Here is an 18,813-nt window from a genome sequence, read left to right as displayed (position 1 = left end):
GTAGTTGGCGCGAGGAAGGAGGTAAATGAACTTACGCACCGAATGATCGAGCGGTTGCTGAAGAATTACTGTCTGCAAGGCCGAACTTGGTTACTCATTATACCCACCACTTAGTATCCCTAACCACCTCAAAGTGTTACCGTATTGACACATACAGCACACCAGCTGCATCTTCTCGAAATGAAGGCGAACAACTGCCTACCGCTAGACGCCCCTGACAACTCCACGGACGCCGCATTTGATTCCGGTACATGATGGGCGCTTTCGCCGAGTCCCTCTAGTCGCTAATTTGTTGGCGTTTGTCCACCAGCTCTCGCGTTTCTTGCAGACGACAACGCAGTCAATGGACAAAAGCCCAGCGGTCGGATGGACGCCGCAGACTTGACCTTCTTGGCTGATCTCCTTTCCCAAGACATAATCGCCCCGAATGCCGCCCCCGTGATAAATTCTGTGCCGTCGCCGTCTTCGTCTAGTCACAGTACGGAGAGCAGCGACAGTGCCCAGTCTCCTGAAGGGTGGAGTAGGGAGCGCAAGCAGAGGGAGGCGTCGTCTCCGGAGTCTGAAGAAGGCGATGCTCAAATGGACGACCGAGAGGAGAGACGTAGAATGCTCAGTGCGAAGAATGCTCGGCTCTATCGCTCTCGGAAGAAGGTAACCAACCCTCGACTGTGATGTGCTTGTCAGTAACTACTAACGTGTTCGTATGATAACGTTACTCTAGAACGCGCTGGTAACGTTAAAAGAGCAGGTCTCACAGTTAGAAGAGCAATTGAAAACACTGCGTTTGAAGCACAATGCTCTGCGAGCTGATAGTTCGGTCGCATGCTGGGAAGAGAAGGCCATCGCGCAACGCCTGAAGCGACGGCAAGCAGAAGAAATGAACGAGCAGCTACAACAGGCGCTGTTGGCCCACACCGGCTTCGTGAGCAACCTCAAGTCGGTTTTCACCGAGTCGGCACCTCCGAGCACGGCGCTCAACATGCGGCATTTTCTTCACATGTACACTCGCCTGCGGAACGACCAGCAGCTTCACTTGCGTGATTTGGAGTCAATTGCGACTCGCGCAAAACTGGACAGGGCTATGCAAGTTGTTCTGCGCGAGACGTCGACCATACATGTGTCGACTTCCCCTGAAATCCTGTTTCAAGAGCTTGATTTAGGGTCTGAAGGTGTTGGGAAAACCAGCACAGCGGTGTATGCGTTCAACACAAGGGATGCAAGGAAGGCTTTTGCGGTGGCGTGTAAGGCTATCGTGACTACGTGTGGGGTTTGGCCAGATCACTCCCGTGTAGAATCATCCATGGAATTTGTGGACGTGCCTCCGACGACTTACAACATTCGCTACGGCATCACGTGGCACCTGTACCAGCATAACTCCACGAAGGTCAAAACTTGCACCGAGGCACGGGATCTCTACTTTTCGCGCATGGTCGGTTCATGTGGCGTTCTCGTTTGGGACTTTGTCGATGCCGATGACCTCTACCCTCTGAAGTGCAGCACGTTCATCAAACGCAACACCGTTGGAGCGTGAGTTTGCTGCTATCTTCTAGTCTAATGGATACTAACTTATTAACGCCGTGGAACAGATTGGTGCTACGTCCGGAAGTCTGCTTGGACGGCGTGGAGCGCATAGTCTGCCGCAGCATTTGCACGGACATGCAGATATTGATCAATGCGCCAAAACCACCGTTGAAGGTGGCTGAGTTCGCACTGTTGGAAGACATGATGCTGTACGAAGCTATTAAGGAAGGTGCGACGGACTGGCAGGAGACGGCGGTGTGAACAGGAACACTGACAAAGCCCGATACTTGCTGCACCGGAGTTCTCCAAAGCTAAACCGCGCAAGCTAAGCGGTACATCTGCATTCCGTTCATGTGCGCGGCGAGTAAATTCGAGAGACGAGGTGTGTTTTTAGTGTACAGCACGTAACATGGAAGAAAAGGGCTTCGAAGCGGATTATCTCATCATTTTCATTTTTGCGCAAGAATGAATAGCGACGGTGCGCGACGGACGCCGCTGGATCTGGTAGCGCACGTCGACGAGCGAAGTGGCGCACCGACTAGTCTCCAATACCCTGCCTTCTCAGGTCTCGGGGCGATCGATACTGGTACGAAGATGCGGCCCCCTTCGCTCTATTCCGCTCATGCTAATCGTCTTTTTGCGCAGATTTCTTGGTCCCTGGGGAGATGGAGCTGCAGGCTGGCGCAGTGGTGGACGAACCACTGGTGCTGAACGCCTATGGAGTGGTGGCGCACCGCAGAGACGGAACAGGGTGCGGCCAGATAGACGACTTGGACGTGAACTTCCTGTCGGACTTGCTGCAGCCCGAGAGCAGCTCGAGAGTGGAGACTCTGCCTGTTAGCAACGACTCCGGGGACTCTTCGCCGACGGCCGACAGTCTGAGCAGTGATGCTGCTGACATGAGCAGTAGCACGGAGGAACCAGCGGTGAGAGGAAGGTCGACGAGTATCGGGAGACCCAAACGAGTGAAGAAGACGCTGTCCTCCACTTCATCCTCTTCGTCGATGGAGATGGTCGAAGCTGAGCCAGAAGCGCAGCAGGAAGGTCGAATGGTCGACCGCAAGGCGAGACGGCGAGCACAAGTTGCCAGCAGTGCTCGACGGCTGCGATGCCGGAAGAAAGTGCGTTGGAACGTAGCATCTGGCGTTGTTGCTCCTCGACTAACCTGTAGATTGTGCAATTGGCTTTTTGTCTACGCCAGTACGAGATGGTGACGCTGAAGACTGAGGCTACCTTTTTGGAGCAGCAGTTGGAAACGTTGCGCTCCACACACAAGCAGTCACGAGCGAACAGCGCCGTCGCTGCGTGGGAAGAGAAGGCTATCGCACAGCGACACAAGCGACGACAGGCGGAGTGGACCAACGAACAGCTGCGACAAGCGCTTTTCATGCAGAGTGGCTTTGTGCGCAACCTTAGGTCGATGTTCTCGGCGACGATGCCTTGCAGCATTGAGCTGAATATGCGCAACTTCTTACACACGCCCACGCGTCTGCTGAAGGATCAACAGTCCCGTGTACGCAATTTGGAGCAGATATGCACGGACGCAAAGCTAGATATGGCCAAGCAGATCATCATGGAGGAAACGGGTGCTGTCAAGCCCTTCACGACACCTCATATTTCCTGCCAGCAGATCGACCTAGGAAACGATGGCTTCGGGATGACCACGGTGGCGGTGTACGCGCTGGAAACCAGGAACGCGTGCAAAACTTTCAAGGCCACGTGCAGTGCGATCATGAACTGCGCGGCAGTGTGGCCCAACTATACGCTTGTGACCTCCTCGCTGAAAGCGGTCGAGCTGCCCGCGACAAAGCTCAACATTCGATACGGAATGTCCCACAACATCTACGAGAGTGACACCACAGGCGAGCGAGTGTCTGTGGAGAGCCGAGAGATCTCGTACTACCGCATGACAGACGATTGCGGTATCTTCCTGTGGGATTATGTGGATGCCGACGACCTGAACCCATTTCAAGCAGAGACGACGGCCATGCGCTGCACCATCGGGGCGTAAGTGCATTTTGCTGTGAGGTTTCCCTGTTCGGTGTAGTAGCTAATGACTAATGTCTTTGCTGCGTTTTGTGCTCCGTAGGGTGTTGGTGCGACCGGAGATCTGCATTGACGGCGTCGAGCGCATCGTGTGCCGCAATATCTGCACCAAGGTGCACCTGATAGACTCGGCGGAACTGACTCCGACCTTGGAGCGCTTTTCGAAGTCGCGACAGCTGTGTGCACAAATCTGCGGCTCGCTCGTGTACGAAACCATCAAAAGCAATGCTGCAGCGCACTGAAAACAGAGTTTGCCACCAAGGTTACGTGTCCTATGAATTTCATGTCGTTTATATCGCGAGCGCTATTATCTGCCCGCTATGCATCCGTGGCCCCCTGCACAGCAGTCATTGCCAGATGAGCGGACCCAGCGGCATGAACTCATTGCAGATACACAAGCTTCATCAGGTGGCTGAGAATGTCAGTGAGATCCCTAGGCCCCTTTGCGGGAGAACGCGCAGAGAGCAAATCAACTTGGGTCATCATCGTACTTTTGGCAGGATTACGTGGGCCGAAAGTGTTGACGTTGGGATAAAGAGCTCGAGCGGGATGGATATCAATCTCCAAGCTACCTCCTGCACCAAAGACGCCATGACCTACCTCGGAGACGTATCGGCCACCTCAATCCCCGTGGTCGAGCCCGACCTCGACATCAACTTGCTATCTGATTTCTTGTTCCAGGAGGACGGAATGCCCAAGCTCGCAGAAGACAGCGCCGCTGAGATGAACGGGCAATTGACGACTACGCCGAGCACGGACGGAACCAGCAGCAGCGACGACGCGGGTGTGTCGCATGATTCCCCTGTGTTCGCTCCGCCATCGAACTCATTGGTACAAGCCGAATCGATAGACCATAAGGCGAGGCGAAAGGCGCAGGTGGCTGTCAGCGCCCAACGACACCGCTACCGCAAGAAACACGAGATGCTGGGTCTGAAGAAGGAGGTGGTAGACCTCGCGGAGCAGCTCCATTCGCTGCGTTCCAAACACAGACTACTGCGACCGGACGGAGCCGTGGAAGAGTATACGATGGCTCAGCGGCACAAGCGACGTCAGGCGGAAAAGGTGAACGAGCAACTACGTCGCGCGTTGGTGATGCAACGCCGCTTCTTCGCTACAGTGCAAGGCGTTGTGCTGGGTTCGCCCATCACCAATGCGGAGCTGAACATGGGCAGTCTTCTGCACATGTACACACGCTTGGGGCGGTCTTCGTACTCGCGTCTGCGTGACTACTTGGCACTCTGCACGGACTCAAAAGCGGACTTGGCGGTGCAAATCCTCCTTCGTGAGACAGAGGGAATGGATTATTCTGGATCACCCTCGATGGCCACGCGTGACGTGACGACCTCAAACCCGCAGCACCAGATCTTGACGACCGTCGCGACGTATGCTTTTGATTATTTGGATCTCAAATCCGTATTTGTATCAGCGTGCAGTGCGGTGCTGGGATGTGGCACAGATTGGCCCGAGTACGCAGCAGTATCCCTGACTGGCGAGGTTTTGGACAAGCCCCAAGGAAACATCACCTACGCGAAGACGAACACGTGCTACACTAGCACCGCCAATTCGGAAAACCAAGGCTCAGACGTTTCCGTCGAATCACGCTCGCTAGTGTTTTACCGCATGACGGACTCCTACGGCGTGCTGGTGTGGGATTATGCGGACGAGGACGAACTACATCCTGTCAATCCCGAGACAGTTATCAAGCGTGACCTCGTCGGAGCGTACGTTTTCAATTGCTCTCCCTCTACTTACTGTACTTGACAGCAGCTTTACTAACGGTTGGTGTTGTACATGTAGTGCGATGGTGCGTCGCGAGCTCTGTCACGATGGCGTGGAACGCGTGGTGTACCGCTCAATTTGCACCAAAAAACATTCCTTTTCGCTTTCTCCAACGCTGCCGCGAGTCTCGAATTTCTTGCAAATGTCGGCGGAGGGGGCCAGAGTGTGCGGCCAAACCATGTTTAATCGCATTCGCGAGCATGCCACGCTGGCAGGTGTGGTTAGCGTGTAGACCCCCGGCCTGCAGGTGGTGTGCGCGCTCGATACTCGACGCTTCAGAAATATTTCATATATTAAGGGCTTAAACTTTACGACGAGAAGACACACGACATGCTCAGAGTAGACAACAGCAGAGCGAAGTTTGTCGTACTCAGCGGCTGTGGTTGTCTAGTTCAAACGACAACTTCCGCTTTCGGCATGCGCTCAGGATGGGTCTTCATCAACAAGTTCCAAGCCGAGTTTTCGACAATGTCCGCGTTTCGACAGAACACTGTCAGAAATGCCTCGTTCACCTTTCCACGCGGATGAGTCATGACGCCGACCGGCGGTGTGCTGTGTGTGATTGACCGGAATGTGGTGCGTACGCCCTGATCTGGCAAAGGCTCCGACTCCAGAATCATGCTGCGGGAACAGAACAATGTTGATGAGTAAGAGCAATCAAGCGGCAATATCTAAACAGCAGCAAACGTACCAGCCCACTTCATCGTTCCGTAGCGTCGTCTCCGGATTCTCATCTGCTGGTGGCGGATACAGATCGTCATCCGTGATCGTTTCCCACGTGATCATCACATAGTCATCACGAACGTGTCGACGAACCAAAAAGTACGAGTGGAAATACACTATGCGGCCCTTGTGATCACGCAGCAACGGCACGATCGTGCGTCCGTAGCGCGTGTTGGAGTCCAGTTCCATGAGTCGTTCGCTCGTTACGTGACGGCTGAAGCGCTCGGGGACGTCAAACACAAAGTTCGAGAACGAGTTCCAGCAAGCTTCCCCCACCTCGTGGTGCGTGAATCCGGACACGAGTCGCCCGCGCACTTGCTTGATCTCCAGATCGGGGCCATTCGAGTTCAGCTTGATGTCGGTCAAAGGATACGACGTTCCAGTGCCGAATTCCCCGCGAATGTACTGCTCACCAATCGCCATCCTCTTATCAGCGATCCGAGACAGCATGGTTGACCGCTCGAGGGTGTCAACAGGCAGGCGGTGGTACCAGTGCTGGATGTGCGGCTTCTGCGGCGGCATGGCAATAAGGCCAACACTCGGGTTAGTAAGCACACCGCTGCCCACTTGGTCTTCGTCCACTTTCTTGCGCTTGCGGTGCTGCGTGATCACGTCCTGCTCGCGCTTGATGCTCATCGGAGAGCAGGATCCTTGGTGGTGAGTCATGACGGCCATTTGCTCCTGCAGCATCTGCACCTGCTCGCGCAACCTCGCGAGCTCCTCTTTTTGGCGGTTGCGGTGCTTCCTCGCCGACTTGGCCACTTGTGCGCGGCGGCGCAGCTTCTTCTCCTCCTCCGTGAGGCTCTTCACGGGCGCGTTCAGGATCTCCTCCGAGTCCCGAAGGCTGGAGGCGCCTCCTCCGTCGCTGCCGCCATTGACACTTGACGGCGGCGAACACGTGGGCGAGTCCGACCGCGTGGAGCTGGGCGCCGACGCCACACGAGGCCGCGGGCGTTGCCGCCCTGAGATCTTCCGGGGCTTTAGGTCGTTCGGGACCTCGCGGAAGGCGGACGGGGACAGCGGCAGGTTGAGTGGCTGGTGCAGTAGAGTCTCGTCGAAAGGCTTGAGCTGCAGCTGCGCGGTCGCGGAGCTCTGCGGCATGGGCAGCGCCTGCACAGTGGCGGCGAAGTCGAGGTCGGCGATGGAGGACGGGTAGACGCCCAGGAAGAGCTCGTGCTCGGGCGAGTCAGCGCCCTCCCCCTCCAGGAACGGGTACAGTTCGTCGTCCAGCGCGTGGTGCGTCGTCGGCGTCGGGTGGAAGGCCGCCTCCATCGTGAACTGAGATCGATCTGAGCTGCGGCTGGGCTCTTGAGGACTGCGAGCAGCACTGACGCTGTCACGGCCGCAAGTGGCGCTCGCCGGATTATGCCCACTGTGGAAAGATGGTAGTAAACTGTGGCTGTCAGTTAAGGAGAGGATTTCACATATGAATCGGAGGATACTGTGGGCTAGATGTAAGGTCTCTTATACACGGCACTCTCCGGAGAAAATCGAACACATCTCCTGCACGATTGGACCTTACATCTAGCCCACAGTTTCCCCCTCATTTGTATGCTAGAAGGCCTCGTTCACGACGACTGATCACTGCAAGCATTGCCACGAAGAGCAAATCGACGGGGCCGCCGCCGTACCAGCAGCGGAACCCGTCGAGCCAGTCGCGCGGAGCAATCGGCATATTCGTGCGCGTAATCGGCGCAGACTGATGAAAGAGACCTGTCAGCTCATCGAACATAGCCGCCGTTTGACACGTTGAAGTTTTAGTATCCGGACTCGACATGCACGGATCGTCTCGCCAATGTGGGGGCTTGCAGCTCAAGAGGTCTTGCAAGACTCGCAATGCCTGCCTATGCCCTGCTCAAGCTGCAACTTTGCGCTCGGCGAAGGTGGCGCCGGACTCGCTTGCTTGGGCGAGCGAGTTATAAGGTGGGAAATTCCGACGGGCAAGCAGCACGTGTTTATCAGCACGATGTAATCGGTGAGATTCCATCATCAGCGACGACAACGGAGACGGGTACACGTTGCAGTTGCCTTGACCGCAAATGACAGGCTGTCATTGATAGCACGCGAGCACCACGTCGGTCAACACAGCAGAGCGGATTTCTGAACCACGTGGCAAAGCTCAGACTTGCCTTGGGCCTTGGGTAAGGAGGAGTGTACCGCAAGCTTGATGCCAACTTCGCCGCAGATGCAGTTTGTTATGGGCTCCCGATCAGGGCACGCCACCGACAACTTCAACGTGTTAAGGACGATGGCGATCACTTTGGCCCAGCAATGTGCGGCGCAAACGAGTCCCGGGGCGTGAAAACAACTGGAACGCAAGTGCCAGATTGTTAAACGCCGCGCCCATACGGAAGAGCAGACCGTGTCGTTCCAGAAGATGCCTCTCCAGCACGTTTAACTCAAACATTTTGAGGAAACCCTACAACTTCTCGTAACTGGTTGCTTGCCTTGCGCAGATGTGGGCGTAGTTTCCACGTCTTAACTCAGGCCTTGCAGACCTGAAGGACAGTCGGGTCGCCGTCATCGGTGAGGTGAGGCTTGAAGTAGAAGGTATCACTTTGCTTCGGCGTGAAGCGCTTCGAGGCCACGAAAGGATGGTAGCGTGAAAAGGTTGGCTTGGTCGTTTGTAGGCAAATTGCACAGTGAACTAAGACTTTAGGCGAGTCAAGCTTGATTCTACAGCAACAGGGTTTGATAGTAGTGGGACTTTCTTGGATTTAGTATTAATACTATTTATAATCTTGATCTTTTTGTAGAATTATTCTTAATTCTACTATGCTGCGAATTCTTCGTTAGTACTAATACTAATATGACTACTAATATGGCTACTGAGACTACTCAATCCCGCTTAACCGGATTTCTGCTGCAATACTACATGTAGCTGGCATCGCGCTCGTTCTTCGTCGGTACGAATTTGCAGTGGAAATACCCCGTAGATCGCGCGTTCTTGGAACGCAGCTCGACGAGCTTCAACCCATCCAAATTCTTGCTAGCATTAGCTTTTACTCACCAAAACAAAGCATAGATGACTGACGACAAGGTCAAGATCATAGATGTTGTTAGCCAAAATAAGATAAGTGACAACACTACGCAACGAAGGTACTAATACAGTTGATCAATGTTCCATACGCCACTTTCCCCTGTTTGGTGCAACTCTTTCACCAACTCGCTGGGTCCACGGCATTCTTGTGCGAAATTGTCACACAGCACACGACCTCTTATTCACTGCCAGGCGCTGACTTACGCTGACACACTCTATTGGCTTGACGAGCTGAGAGAAGCCGCTAATGCGTCCTGTGTGCAGTGCGAAAACAGTGACCTATAGAACATTCGGTGTTCTTTTGCGTGAGACTTTTCGTCTTCTCCTTGATTTTGTTCGTGATGGACACGGCTGAAAGACGAGTCCGGGGCCCCAAGGTAGTTCTTAGCCTCTGTTTTAGTCCAGGGAAAGAGAACGCTGGAGAATATCCAAGATCGTGCCCTTTCGTAGGTGTTGAGGATTTTCCAAAATTAGTAGTGACGTTAGTACTCATATTTCAAATTCCAGACGACTAAGCCTGATAGTACTACTAAGTAGCTGACCAAGAAGAATATTCTTAGCTTTAGAATGAGTACTAACGGTTACTAATTGGCACTCTACTACAGTATCACACTTTCTACAGCAATCCATCGGTATCTGATCAAGCCCCCTTCGCCTTCACCTTATGCGCTCGTGTGGCAAGCACGAACCGGACGATGTGGGCCAGCACGACGGTGATAGCTGTCACTGCATACGTCGCGAAGATGAGCGACTCCCGCGGTAGGCGACACGCCGTCACCGTCGGCCGCTCCGCTTCAGCGCTCCCAGCACGAGGCAGCCGCAGCAGCGCGTAGCTCGGGTCAGGACGCTGCCCCCACGAGAACGCTGGGACCGTATACTCCATGGCTTCGACGCCCGGGTGCTGGTATGCGCACCACGTATGTGTGTGGCCCGACAGCACCAAACCCGGTTGCACCTTCTCAAGCAGCTCTACGGACAGCTCGCGCGACAGCACGTGGTGGTGCTCCTCGTACTTGAAGCCCGGGGCCTCGTACGTCACATGACCCGCCTCTTGAAGCCGCTCATCGCCGCACTGAAGGTCGTCCACGCGGAAGAGCGGCAGATGTGTAAGTAAAACAACGCTCCCGCTCGTGCGCGCGCGAAGGTTGTTGAAGTTGACGCTCTCCAGAAAGCTGCAGCACCATCGCGGTCAGTACGTTGCACTGCTCAACAGACGATCAACAACGCGTACCTTATCGCCTCTGTCCGCACCTCGTTGCTCGCCACGTCCGAGTCCAGCGCCATCGTGTTGAGACTCACAAACATGTGCCCGTCAATTTCGTCAATGCGGTTGGCCGCCCCGAACGAGACTTGGTAGCGCTTCAAGTCCTCGATCCGCATGTCCCGTCCGAAGGACGTATCATGATTGCCAACCTGAATAAACTCCATCAGTACCTGTTTTCCCTCTTCTTTCAACATCTCAAAGCCGCACCAGGTACAGCGTCTTCAACGGGAGAAAACTGGCGAAAGCTCGGAAGAACCGCTCTGCGTACTCGTCCCAGTCCGCGTCCGGCGTCCAGCGACTTCCCTCGTCGAACTGATCGCCCAACACCAGCGCTATATCGGGACTGTGCACGTCCACGGCCGCTCTAGCGGACGCGCGCACCTGCCAGTCCACCCAAAGCCGCTCGAGCCACGAGCGCCGCCGCTTGCCCAGCAGATGCACGTCCGTCACAACCAGCACAGTGAGAGCCTGTGGGTCCATTGCATTCTGCTGGAATTGACGCTCGCAGCGCCACGCCTGTAGGTAGAACACCCCCGCCTGGCACAGAAGCACGACCGCCGCGACCAGCGCGAGCTCCCATCGCTGCACCATTATCCACAATTACGTTTTTGTCAATTACCATAAATAAGATTAATTGTGGCCAGATCTTTAAGCGTCATTTGTGGCAAAAAGATGGATGAGCTCGAAGCGACCGGTGCGCTGGAGGAGCTGCTGCTGCACCAGCACTCGCTCGTGGACCGCACGCTGTACCCGCTACTGGAAGATGCACCGGTACGTTATGCACGCTCTTTGATGCTGTGTATATTTCTCTGATGCGGTCTATGGCAGCTTGGGGGGTTGGTGGAGCACTTCCGGGAGACAATATTGGCGTTGCAGAGTCAGGAGCCGTCCTTCTGGCAGCTGCAAGTAGTGGAATACATCCAGAATGTATTGAAGGTGCGGGTGGGTGGCTGCGTGCGAGACGCTGTGGACAATGCAACTGCTGGGGGGCAGCAGGATCCTGCCCAAGTTGTGGCACGTGTCAAGGCTCAAGTGGAGATAGGCAGCGAGCTGCAGGAGGCTCTGAAGCAGTTGCAGAGTGACGTGGAGAACGAGGCGATCAGGTTGACGCAGCTGTTGACTCCAGAACGGGGAAGCTTTGGGGAGGAGGGCAAGCACTTTGTGGCCAGGTTTTGGGACAAGCTGCAGAGTGTGGTGGCTGTGAAGGAGAAGCTACTGAAAGATGACGAAGAACGAGACGCTGAAGGTGTGGAGGAGTTCGAGAGCTGCTCGTTCGAGATGATCACTTTTGATGATGACTTGAACGACATGTCGAGGTCGGCAGTGAGGTGGGTATGAACTAAAGACAAAGGGAAGGGGGGGAGAGACTAATTGGTTGTTGTGGCGATTGGAATTGGATGCACAGCTTCCCATGCATGGACGACTTTCCGGCTACTATCATGCGGATGCAGAGTATTGATGCGCTGGAACGTGCAGCTGGCTTGGACGAGCTGATGCAGGTAGGAAGTCTCTGATTGTCAAGTACGTCTGTACTGGCAGCTCACCGTGTGGCTTTGTGTAGATGCCTATAGTGGAGATCATCCATTCGGGACCAGCTTTCCCTGCTGCATGCTCCGCAGTTGTTGGATTATTCCTCGATATTGGTATCTGTGGAGAAAAGGGTGATACTGCTGGGCGAGCCAAAAGGGTTGTCTACGACTTGATGAACCAAGTTGAAGATGCCGCGCAATTTCTCGAACTGTATTGGGCAATTCTGGACTTTATGGGGTATCACTTGGCGACCGGCGAGCTTCTCCTCCCTCGTCAGAGTATCTGCGAGAACTGCGATGCTCATACTATTGCTGTTCTGGATTGCTTTCGAGTATTCTACGCACTCGTTTACCGGGTCACGCAGCATTGGGCGTACTTTTCCGCTGAGGCACTCGCTCAACTGCTGGTTTGTACGCTTCGGCTTCTCACCATATACTCAAACTCAGAAACTGAAGTCGAAGCAAAGCACGCCAATCCATTCATGATGATGTCCGTAGTCGATGATCATCCAATGCGATGGTATAAACTCTGGCTGCTGAATACTCCTAATTCCCGCCAGCTTTTCGTAGCAATCCATGAATCAGGATTTGTCGCTGATCTTCTCCAGTCTTTATCTCGACTTCGGCCTTTGGCACTGATAAGATCAACACATCCATCTATCGAGAGCATCGAGAAACGTTTTATTCAAAGCGTAAGTCGACCTGCATTTTGTATGAGCGGCTACTCGCATCTAATGTTTCTTTCGGCTATGATCAGACCTTGATTGTCTTGTCATATACTTGCGAGTACCGAGAAGGACGAGACTTGGTGAGCCGGTGGCAACGCTTACCTGCCCACGCGTACATCAAACAGCGGCGGACAACCTGGGAGAGGCCTATCCTAGAAGTCATTTCCGCTGACAATGATTCATCGTATCACGTAGTGGAAGGATTGGCATCAGAAGAGGTGAGGACATACTTTTTTTCCTTGATGTGTCGATCGCATGAATAATTTGCAACCCGTGCCGCTATATTGTCCGACAGGAACAAGCTGATGATCTGGAAGCTGAGTACGAGCGCATCGGTGCTGGGATTGTTGACGCACTTGTCCTTTCAATTGCATCGGTATTCCATTTTATAAAAAGGTGTACGCTAGCATTGTGTTATTCTAATATCCAGTGACTTATTTGCTGTAGATAATTGCCACTACACCGAACGACGAACATTGGTCAAGCATTATTTCCAAAAGTGTTGCGGTATATCTTCATGTTTCACATATCGATGAAATCGTCAAGGGTTTCATTCAGGTACGACACCACTGTGAACTATCCTTATGCGTTGTTGAAGCTGATACTGAGTTGCTTTCCTCGTAGATCGGCAATAATGGTTTTGTTGACTCTTCGCCAAGACCTTGTATCTCGACCGAACTTGAAGAAAGGAACCCATGGTTTCCATTCAGGCAATCGAGGGGCGCCGCTGAAGTATGTCAGCTGGTGATTGACAGCGTCTCTAAAAGAATTTTAAGCGGGGTACTTACCAGATCAATGGCCCAATTTTCAGGGCAGATACTTTTGTACACAATGCTGTCAAGCGAAGCCGTGCTAAAAGCTGAGATTTTATCTCTGAATTTGGAAACGATCAGATCTCTAGTGGGGCTATGTAAACGCATTTTACAGTTGTGGCATCTCAAAGTCTTGACATCTCGTGAAGAAAATCCTCACTGGAGTTTTCAAAGCGAGCTTTATGAATTGATTGCGAGTATAACATTCCTTCCACATGTGTTCAAGATGGCGAACGAAACTGGAGTTGTCGATGAACTCTCACAATATTTTCCAACACAAGATGCGGACCGTGAATCGTTTCGTCTGTATGGTCGAGCGAGCGATCCGTTGTGTCACTCGGTGGCTGGGGTACATCACGTGAACAATACGCCGCTTGTAACTCCTTATATGGACAATGTGCACAAACAGTGGAAAGAGTTGTCAATGACCAAATTTCGTGAATTGGTGAGCTGTCTATCTTTCCCGATGTTTTCGAAGGCATTTCTTAAACTGGATGGCGTGCAAACAATCGCACCCAAAGCTATTGCCAAACTTCAAGAGACCATCGACTTTTCGGTTGCCCTAAACAGCCCATATGAAGAATGCCCTACGGAGTTAAACGCTCTAATGTGCCGAGTACAGTTCTTACTGTGCTGCTTGAGCACGCAGTTCGCATCTTCTTCCCTGCTTTCATTGGAGCACAGTCCGCTGCTTCAATTCATTGCAGACACACTCGCCACCCACAAGCTGGGAGCTTGTATGCGTTCGTGTCATGCAGAAGACACCTGCTGTTTGGCGTTTCTGATGGCTCTTTCGCTAGTATCAAGTGTGCCAGCAATGCTCGAGTGTAGCGGTCTGTTTTCAGAACTCAAGTTACTGGACTTTGATGGCAAACGTCAACCCCAACGCGACGTGCTGCCTGATAGTATCAAATACCTGGGGCCGTGCTCCTTGCTTGAGAAACAACTTTGTTACGAATACGAATTTATTGGAGGCTCTTGCGAAAAACTTTCTCGATGTGAGCTGTTCGAATTTGACGCGTACTTACGGCAGACCAACAGCATTCACGAGAATGCTCGATTGAATAGGCCAAAGCAAACGAATATCTCTGGGTTTTCCTTCACGCTGCAGAAAAAGATACTTCGAGCAATCAAAGATGGTGTCGCGTCTGGTTTATCTGTGCCAATGGACTTCGTGCTGATCTCGCAAGCTTCGTGGGAACTGATTAATGATCTGGAGGCAGAAGTTACGACCAATTCACCCTTCATGACCTGCAAACCAGCCGGCGTATTCAACAAGATCTTTGCGGACCTCATACACGATCTCGTTATGAGCAGGCGCAGTCGTTTAGAGCCCCTTGGAAGCTCTAACATTGATGACGTTGATGCTAACTCTGCTACTACCCAAGGTGGCGATACGTTTTTTCCATCGGACTCAGAGAGAAAGTTGATGAACCGATTGTACAAGAACTATGCGGATGGCCTGACCCTCGACGCGTCGCCCACGCTCCTCCACTGCATCGTCAAAAAGTTTGGCAAGGTTGCCATGGACTGTTTTCCAGTCACCATCTTAATGATGCTTCATCCAACGTACGACGAAGCCGACATCTTGCGGTTCTTATTGCACTGTAGCAAGAGTACTTCTGCAGGATTTCTTTGGCCAAAAAGTGTCCTTCAGAAATATAACGGAGTCGATGGCAATATTATGGCCTTACCGGCCACGGCGATCGCAGCGGGGGTGGAGATCATAATTGAGCGCGAATTTCCTCAGGTAAGCTAGCACTTGTCGGTAAGATACGAGTACTTCGCTTTGATTAATTATCTGTGTTTACTCCGCCCACAGGTTTTGGAAGCCATCGATCAGTGCCACTGCTCGTTGCTGAGTCTTGTGGTGCGTTGGCATAGTCAAAACTTCTGGAATTACTTTGACTGGGAAAATATAGTAATCTACACATATTTCAGCATCCTCTATGGGGCTGAGTTTCAGGTAAGCCTACGCTTTGATACTAGGAGACGACTAGATCGGCTTTGATTTTCTGACGAAAGTGTGAACAATCTGTTTTTGCTTGCAGGTTTACATCATCGTTGCGATTTTGAAGCATTTAGAGCCCACGATGCGGGAACTGACGGCACGTCACAGCTCTCGAAGTCGTGCCCCATTCCTCACACTCATCCGTGAGCCCATTCGAGGTTTTCACTTTAGCCCGTGGCGAACATTTCTTCTTCGCCTTCGAAGCGAGTATCACCAGGACGTAGAGGCTCTCTTGTTTGCGTCAGAATAAAATCTAATATACAACATCTGGAGTTGCGCACATTTTGTCATGCTTCGCCTTGACGATTCTAGCGGTAAACCGCCAAGTGGTAGAAGTAGTATCATCGATGAGCTGCCATGAATGATGAAACCTTCTCCCCCTAGTGGCTGATTTCAATGCTGACCTTTCCCCAGCCTGAAAATAGTCGTCTGTGACCGAAATTGAGAGCTTCTCTTCATACTACTTGTCAACAGTCAAACGAAAATGCTATTCGCATTGCGAGATGTTCGCGCAAACAAAGCAAACCCTCCAAACGTTCGAGCCGCGAATCTAATCAACTCGGGTCGTCTCGGCCAACTACATTTTATTTCGGACTTGAGGCAAACTGACGTTGTCCGAGCAAAGATATCTTGCCAATGATCAAGCTCCGGGGCTGCAGAAGTAGCAATTTAGATTCGCTGTTTTCGACCAAAGTGAATGTTCTTGGGAATGCGCAGCTCACGCATGTTTTCTTCTAATTCTGCCATGTCAACATCGGTTGTTTCGCTAGCTGTGAATTCGTTGCTGGCATCACCGCTTGGGCCCCGCACGCCTTCTTCTGCATCAACTTGCATTTCAATGTTTTTACCTTGAGCCTGGCCCAAGAGCTTTTTCTTCTTTTGTTGACGTCTGCGCTTCCTCGCTTCGCGTTTCTTTAGTGTTTCAGCGTCTACCTCCATTTGGTCGTCGGCTTGTCCTCGCTTAACGCTAGTAGTAGTTCCTTTGACTGCCTTCGTCTTCTGCTTGCATCGCTGGTGGAATGAGAACGATTTCGGATACTGGTGCACTTGAATCAAGTGTCGAGTCCGCTTATCATCGTGCTGGAAAAGCTCCGGGCAGCCATCCACAAGACACGCATACATGGGCTTCTTCTTGGACAGGATCTTGAAGAAAGCGTCATGGGTTTCGCTATCCAAATCCACAACAAAGTCAACACCTTTCACCCCTTCCACAACATCCAAAAATCCTCACCTGATATGAATGTCCAGCAACCGTAGATTAAAAAAAGACCGCGAGCATTCTCGACAAATATTGCGGTGGATCCTGCAATCAACAGCAAAATCATGAGTTTTCAGCCTACTAATTTAACACTTGAGTCTCTCCCCACGTACATGTCGTAGTGCTCCTCGTACGCCGTAACGGACTGGAAACTCACGTTGCAATTTGCCAGTCGACACGTCAGAGAAGACGTTTGGTCTTGGGTGTGAACTTCTTCCTCAGGCTGTACCATTGACCTGGATCATTAACGCACAAAACCGATCACTTTCTTATCGTAGGGTCTTCTTCACTGCGCACGGTACAGCGTTGGTGACGCACTCTGCCTGTTGGTAGTACTTGGCCGCCCACAGACGCGTGCCGGCCTCGAACAACGGGTGCTCGGGTGAGTACTTGCGGAAACATTTACCGCTCGGGAGCTCCCAGATCTGCTCCATTTTGGATTCAATCTGAAAAATGCAGGTTAATGTAAGCAACCGGTTTTATGCACGGTTTTCATTGATTTAGGTAAGTTAGACCAAGCTGCTCTACGTGCCTTCACTGGTTGCTGGTTGTTCGTATGAATGGTTTTTGGTAGATCGTTTTGGTTGATTTCTCGTCGGTTCTTCAGACCGCGAGCAATCACTTATCAGTTGTCGTGCTCGGGTTCGTCGTTGTTGGTCAGGGTCTCTTGATTAGTGTCACCGACGGTGAGTGGAACCCCGGCAGTTTTTTCTTCCAACGCGAGTCCGTCCATCATGATCTGAAGAGCTTTCCGCTTCACCAGATCGCTGATTTCGTGCGCAAACCGAATTGGGGCACTGTCCACAGCAAAAATGACAGGTTAGAGCTGAGCTGCCTGTTCGTATTGAATGCGTGACTTACCGACAGTACGGGCACTCTCTGCGTAGCAGCAATCGAAGACACGGGTCACAGATGTAGTGGTTGCACTTCATGACCATGACGCGCAGTGTCGCGAAGTCCATCCAGCAGACACTATGTACGGGTAAGTTCATAAGTTTTTTTTTGTAGCATGACCGATGATGACAATTTGCTGCAACTTACCCGCACTCCATGCGATCAGCAGCCATCCTCTCCGGTAACCCATGCGCGATGTTGCATCGAAGTCGGAATATCCCGTGTTGCTTGTCGTACATTAGACACAGCGGTGCTATTGATAAACTATTAGATATTTGCCTCCATCATACATTTTCAGGAGGAGCAACTTACTGAGGTAGTTGGTGCCAGCAGGCATGGGAATCGCGTACCACTGGTTTTTCGTGTCTGGGTCCCCGACAAAAGCAACGAGCGATCTTCCGAGCCATTCACTCATCAGGAGCTCAGCATTTGTTCCGAAGAATACCGTGATAGCAGGTTCAGTGAGTGTAGCAGAAGCAGCCTCGTTGTCGTTACCAGCTTTGTCATCGCGTTTGATCAAACGAGATGGCATATCCAACAGAGACATCAGAACTTCAGGACTTTCCGCGCTGGTCAACGCTCCAAATGTCCAGTCACCAAGGGCGACTCCGTATGCCTCCTTCAGCGACCTGAGCAACGCGAAAATGCGATCACCGAACCGAGCGAAGAGAATAAACGACAGGTTCGAAGCGCGGGAGGTCGCCACGGCATGCAGCACTGTCTTGGCGCGTTGAATTGAGTCTTTCGGTTCCAGCGGAGAGAGATTCAGCAAGTCGAGAAAAAATGCGTCCAAAACCCGCGTGTCAGTCGCCGAATACCCAGAACGCTTGAGCTCACGCAATGAGTCCACTCGAACTCGGTAGCTCTGTCGAGACGGAGTCCACGCATGGATCACGCGACCTTGACCGCAGTAGAGCGCGTAGGACTGCTTCTTGGAACGCCCCTGCACTATCTGGACAACGTCACCGACGTGAAAACCCCAATGTCGATCCACCGCAGACTGCTGGTCAGCCGCAACTTGATCACCGGCCACGGCTTCGATGGCGTGCATAGCTTACGTCTGCGACCCACCAGGAGTATTCACGAGTGAGGTCTTGTCAAACAAAGTCCTGGGCAGCCTTTCTCGAGATAATGTGGGTTTGCTTCGATAAGGCCTGGCTTTCCTGCTCATGATAGGGTAGCGACAGCGCTACCTTGATATCATATTG

The 18,813-nt window shown here is 52.4% G+C and overlaps 8 protein-coding genes across 8 annotated transcripts; 4 read left to right on the top strand and 4 right to left on the bottom strand.

Annotated features, from left to right (window-relative positions):
* Nucleotides 1-180: 180 nt before the first annotated feature.
* On the top strand, nucleotides 181-1,782 carry KRP23_7835 (uncharacterized protein; the record flags this gene model as incomplete). Its single annotated transcript, XM_067893200.1, has 4 exons — nucleotides 181-247; nucleotides 311-651; nucleotides 722-1,527; nucleotides 1,587-1,782. The coding sequence occupies 4 exons, from the start codon at nucleotides 181-183 to the stop codon at nucleotides 1,780-1,782; spliced, it is 1,410 nt and encodes a 469-aa protein (XP_067745005.1).
* A 204-nt stretch (nucleotides 1,783-1,986) lies between these two features.
* Nucleotides 1,987-3,809, top strand: KRP23_7834 (uncharacterized protein; the record flags this gene model as incomplete). The annotated part of the gene is made up of 4 exons (XM_067893198.1): nucleotides 1,987-2,107; nucleotides 2,167-2,642; nucleotides 2,723-3,528; nucleotides 3,611-3,809. The coding sequence occupies 4 exons, from the start codon at nucleotides 1,987-1,989 to the stop codon at nucleotides 3,807-3,809; spliced, it is 1,602 nt and encodes a 533-aa protein (XP_067745004.1).
* Nucleotides 3,810-4,158: 349 nt separating this feature from the next.
* KRP23_7833 (uncharacterized protein) lies at nucleotides 4,159-5,578 on the top strand (the record flags this gene model as incomplete). Its single annotated transcript, XM_067893197.1, has 2 exons — nucleotides 4,159-5,288; nucleotides 5,365-5,578. The coding sequence occupies 2 exons, from the start codon at nucleotides 4,159-4,161 to the stop codon at nucleotides 5,576-5,578; spliced, it is 1,344 nt and encodes a 447-aa protein (XP_067745003.1).
* A 160-nt stretch (nucleotides 5,579-5,738) lies between these two features.
* KRP23_7832 (uncharacterized protein) lies at nucleotides 5,739-7,341 on the bottom strand (the record flags this gene model as incomplete). Its single annotated transcript, XM_067893196.1, has 2 exons — nucleotides 5,739-5,967; nucleotides 6,038-7,341. 2 exons carry the CDS (start codon nucleotides 7,339-7,341, stop codon nucleotides 5,739-5,741), a joined length of 1,533 nt encoding a protein of 510 aa, XP_067745002.1.
* A 2,408-nt stretch (nucleotides 7,342-9,749) lies between these two features.
* On the bottom strand, nucleotides 9,750-10,964 carry KRP23_7831 (Metallophosphoesterase 1; the record flags this gene model as incomplete). Its single annotated transcript, XM_067893195.1, has 3 exons — nucleotides 9,750-10,281; nucleotides 10,341-10,522; nucleotides 10,581-10,964. The coding sequence occupies 3 exons, from the start codon at nucleotides 10,962-10,964 to the stop codon at nucleotides 9,750-9,752; spliced, it is 1,098 nt and encodes a 365-aa protein (XP_067745001.1).
* An 81-nt stretch (nucleotides 10,965-11,045) lies between these two features.
* KRP23_7830 (Protein broad-minded) lies at nucleotides 11,046-15,703 on the top strand (the record flags this gene model as incomplete). The annotated part of the gene is made up of 12 exons (XM_067893194.1): nucleotides 11,046-11,144; nucleotides 11,202-11,701; nucleotides 11,779-11,872; nucleotides 11,935-12,313; nucleotides 12,473-12,594; nucleotides 12,660-12,848; nucleotides 12,926-13,006; nucleotides 13,078-13,188; nucleotides 13,255-13,267; nucleotides 14,243-15,192; nucleotides 15,265-15,408; nucleotides 15,494-15,703. The coding sequence occupies 12 exons, from the start codon at nucleotides 11,046-11,048 to the stop codon at nucleotides 15,701-15,703; spliced, it is 2,892 nt and encodes a 963-aa protein (XP_067745000.1).
* A 419-nt stretch (nucleotides 15,704-16,122) lies between these two features.
* On the bottom strand, nucleotides 16,123-17,145 carry KRP23_7829 (Zinc finger protein 511; the record flags this gene model as incomplete). Its single annotated transcript, XM_067893193.1, has 4 exons — nucleotides 16,123-16,621; nucleotides 16,685-16,756; nucleotides 16,825-16,947; nucleotides 17,030-17,145. The coding sequence occupies 4 exons, from the start codon at nucleotides 17,143-17,145 to the stop codon at nucleotides 16,123-16,125; spliced, it is 810 nt and encodes a 269-aa protein (XP_067744999.1).
* A 191-nt stretch (nucleotides 17,146-17,336) lies between these two features.
* Nucleotides 17,337-18,656, bottom strand: KRP23_7828 (uncharacterized protein; the record flags this gene model as incomplete). Its single annotated transcript, XM_067893192.1, has 4 exons — nucleotides 17,337-17,508; nucleotides 17,573-17,683; nucleotides 17,753-17,858; nucleotides 17,918-18,656. The coding sequence occupies 4 exons, from the start codon at nucleotides 18,654-18,656 to the stop codon at nucleotides 17,337-17,339; spliced, it is 1,128 nt and encodes a 375-aa protein (XP_067744998.1).
* Between the last annotated feature and the right edge of the window lie 157 nt (nucleotides 18,657-18,813).

The sequence above is a fragment of the Phytophthora ramorum genome (assembly GCF_020800215.1).
Source record: "Phytophthora ramorum isolate Pr-102 chromosome Unknown Phyram_PR-102_s0006, whole genome shotgun sequence".
NCBI lineage: Eukaryota > Oomycota > Peronosporomycetes > Peronosporales > Peronosporaceae > Phytophthora > Phytophthora ramorum.
The sequence above is the reverse complement of the archived record's forward strand: the minus strand, read 5'-3'. Positions and strand labels throughout refer to the sequence as shown.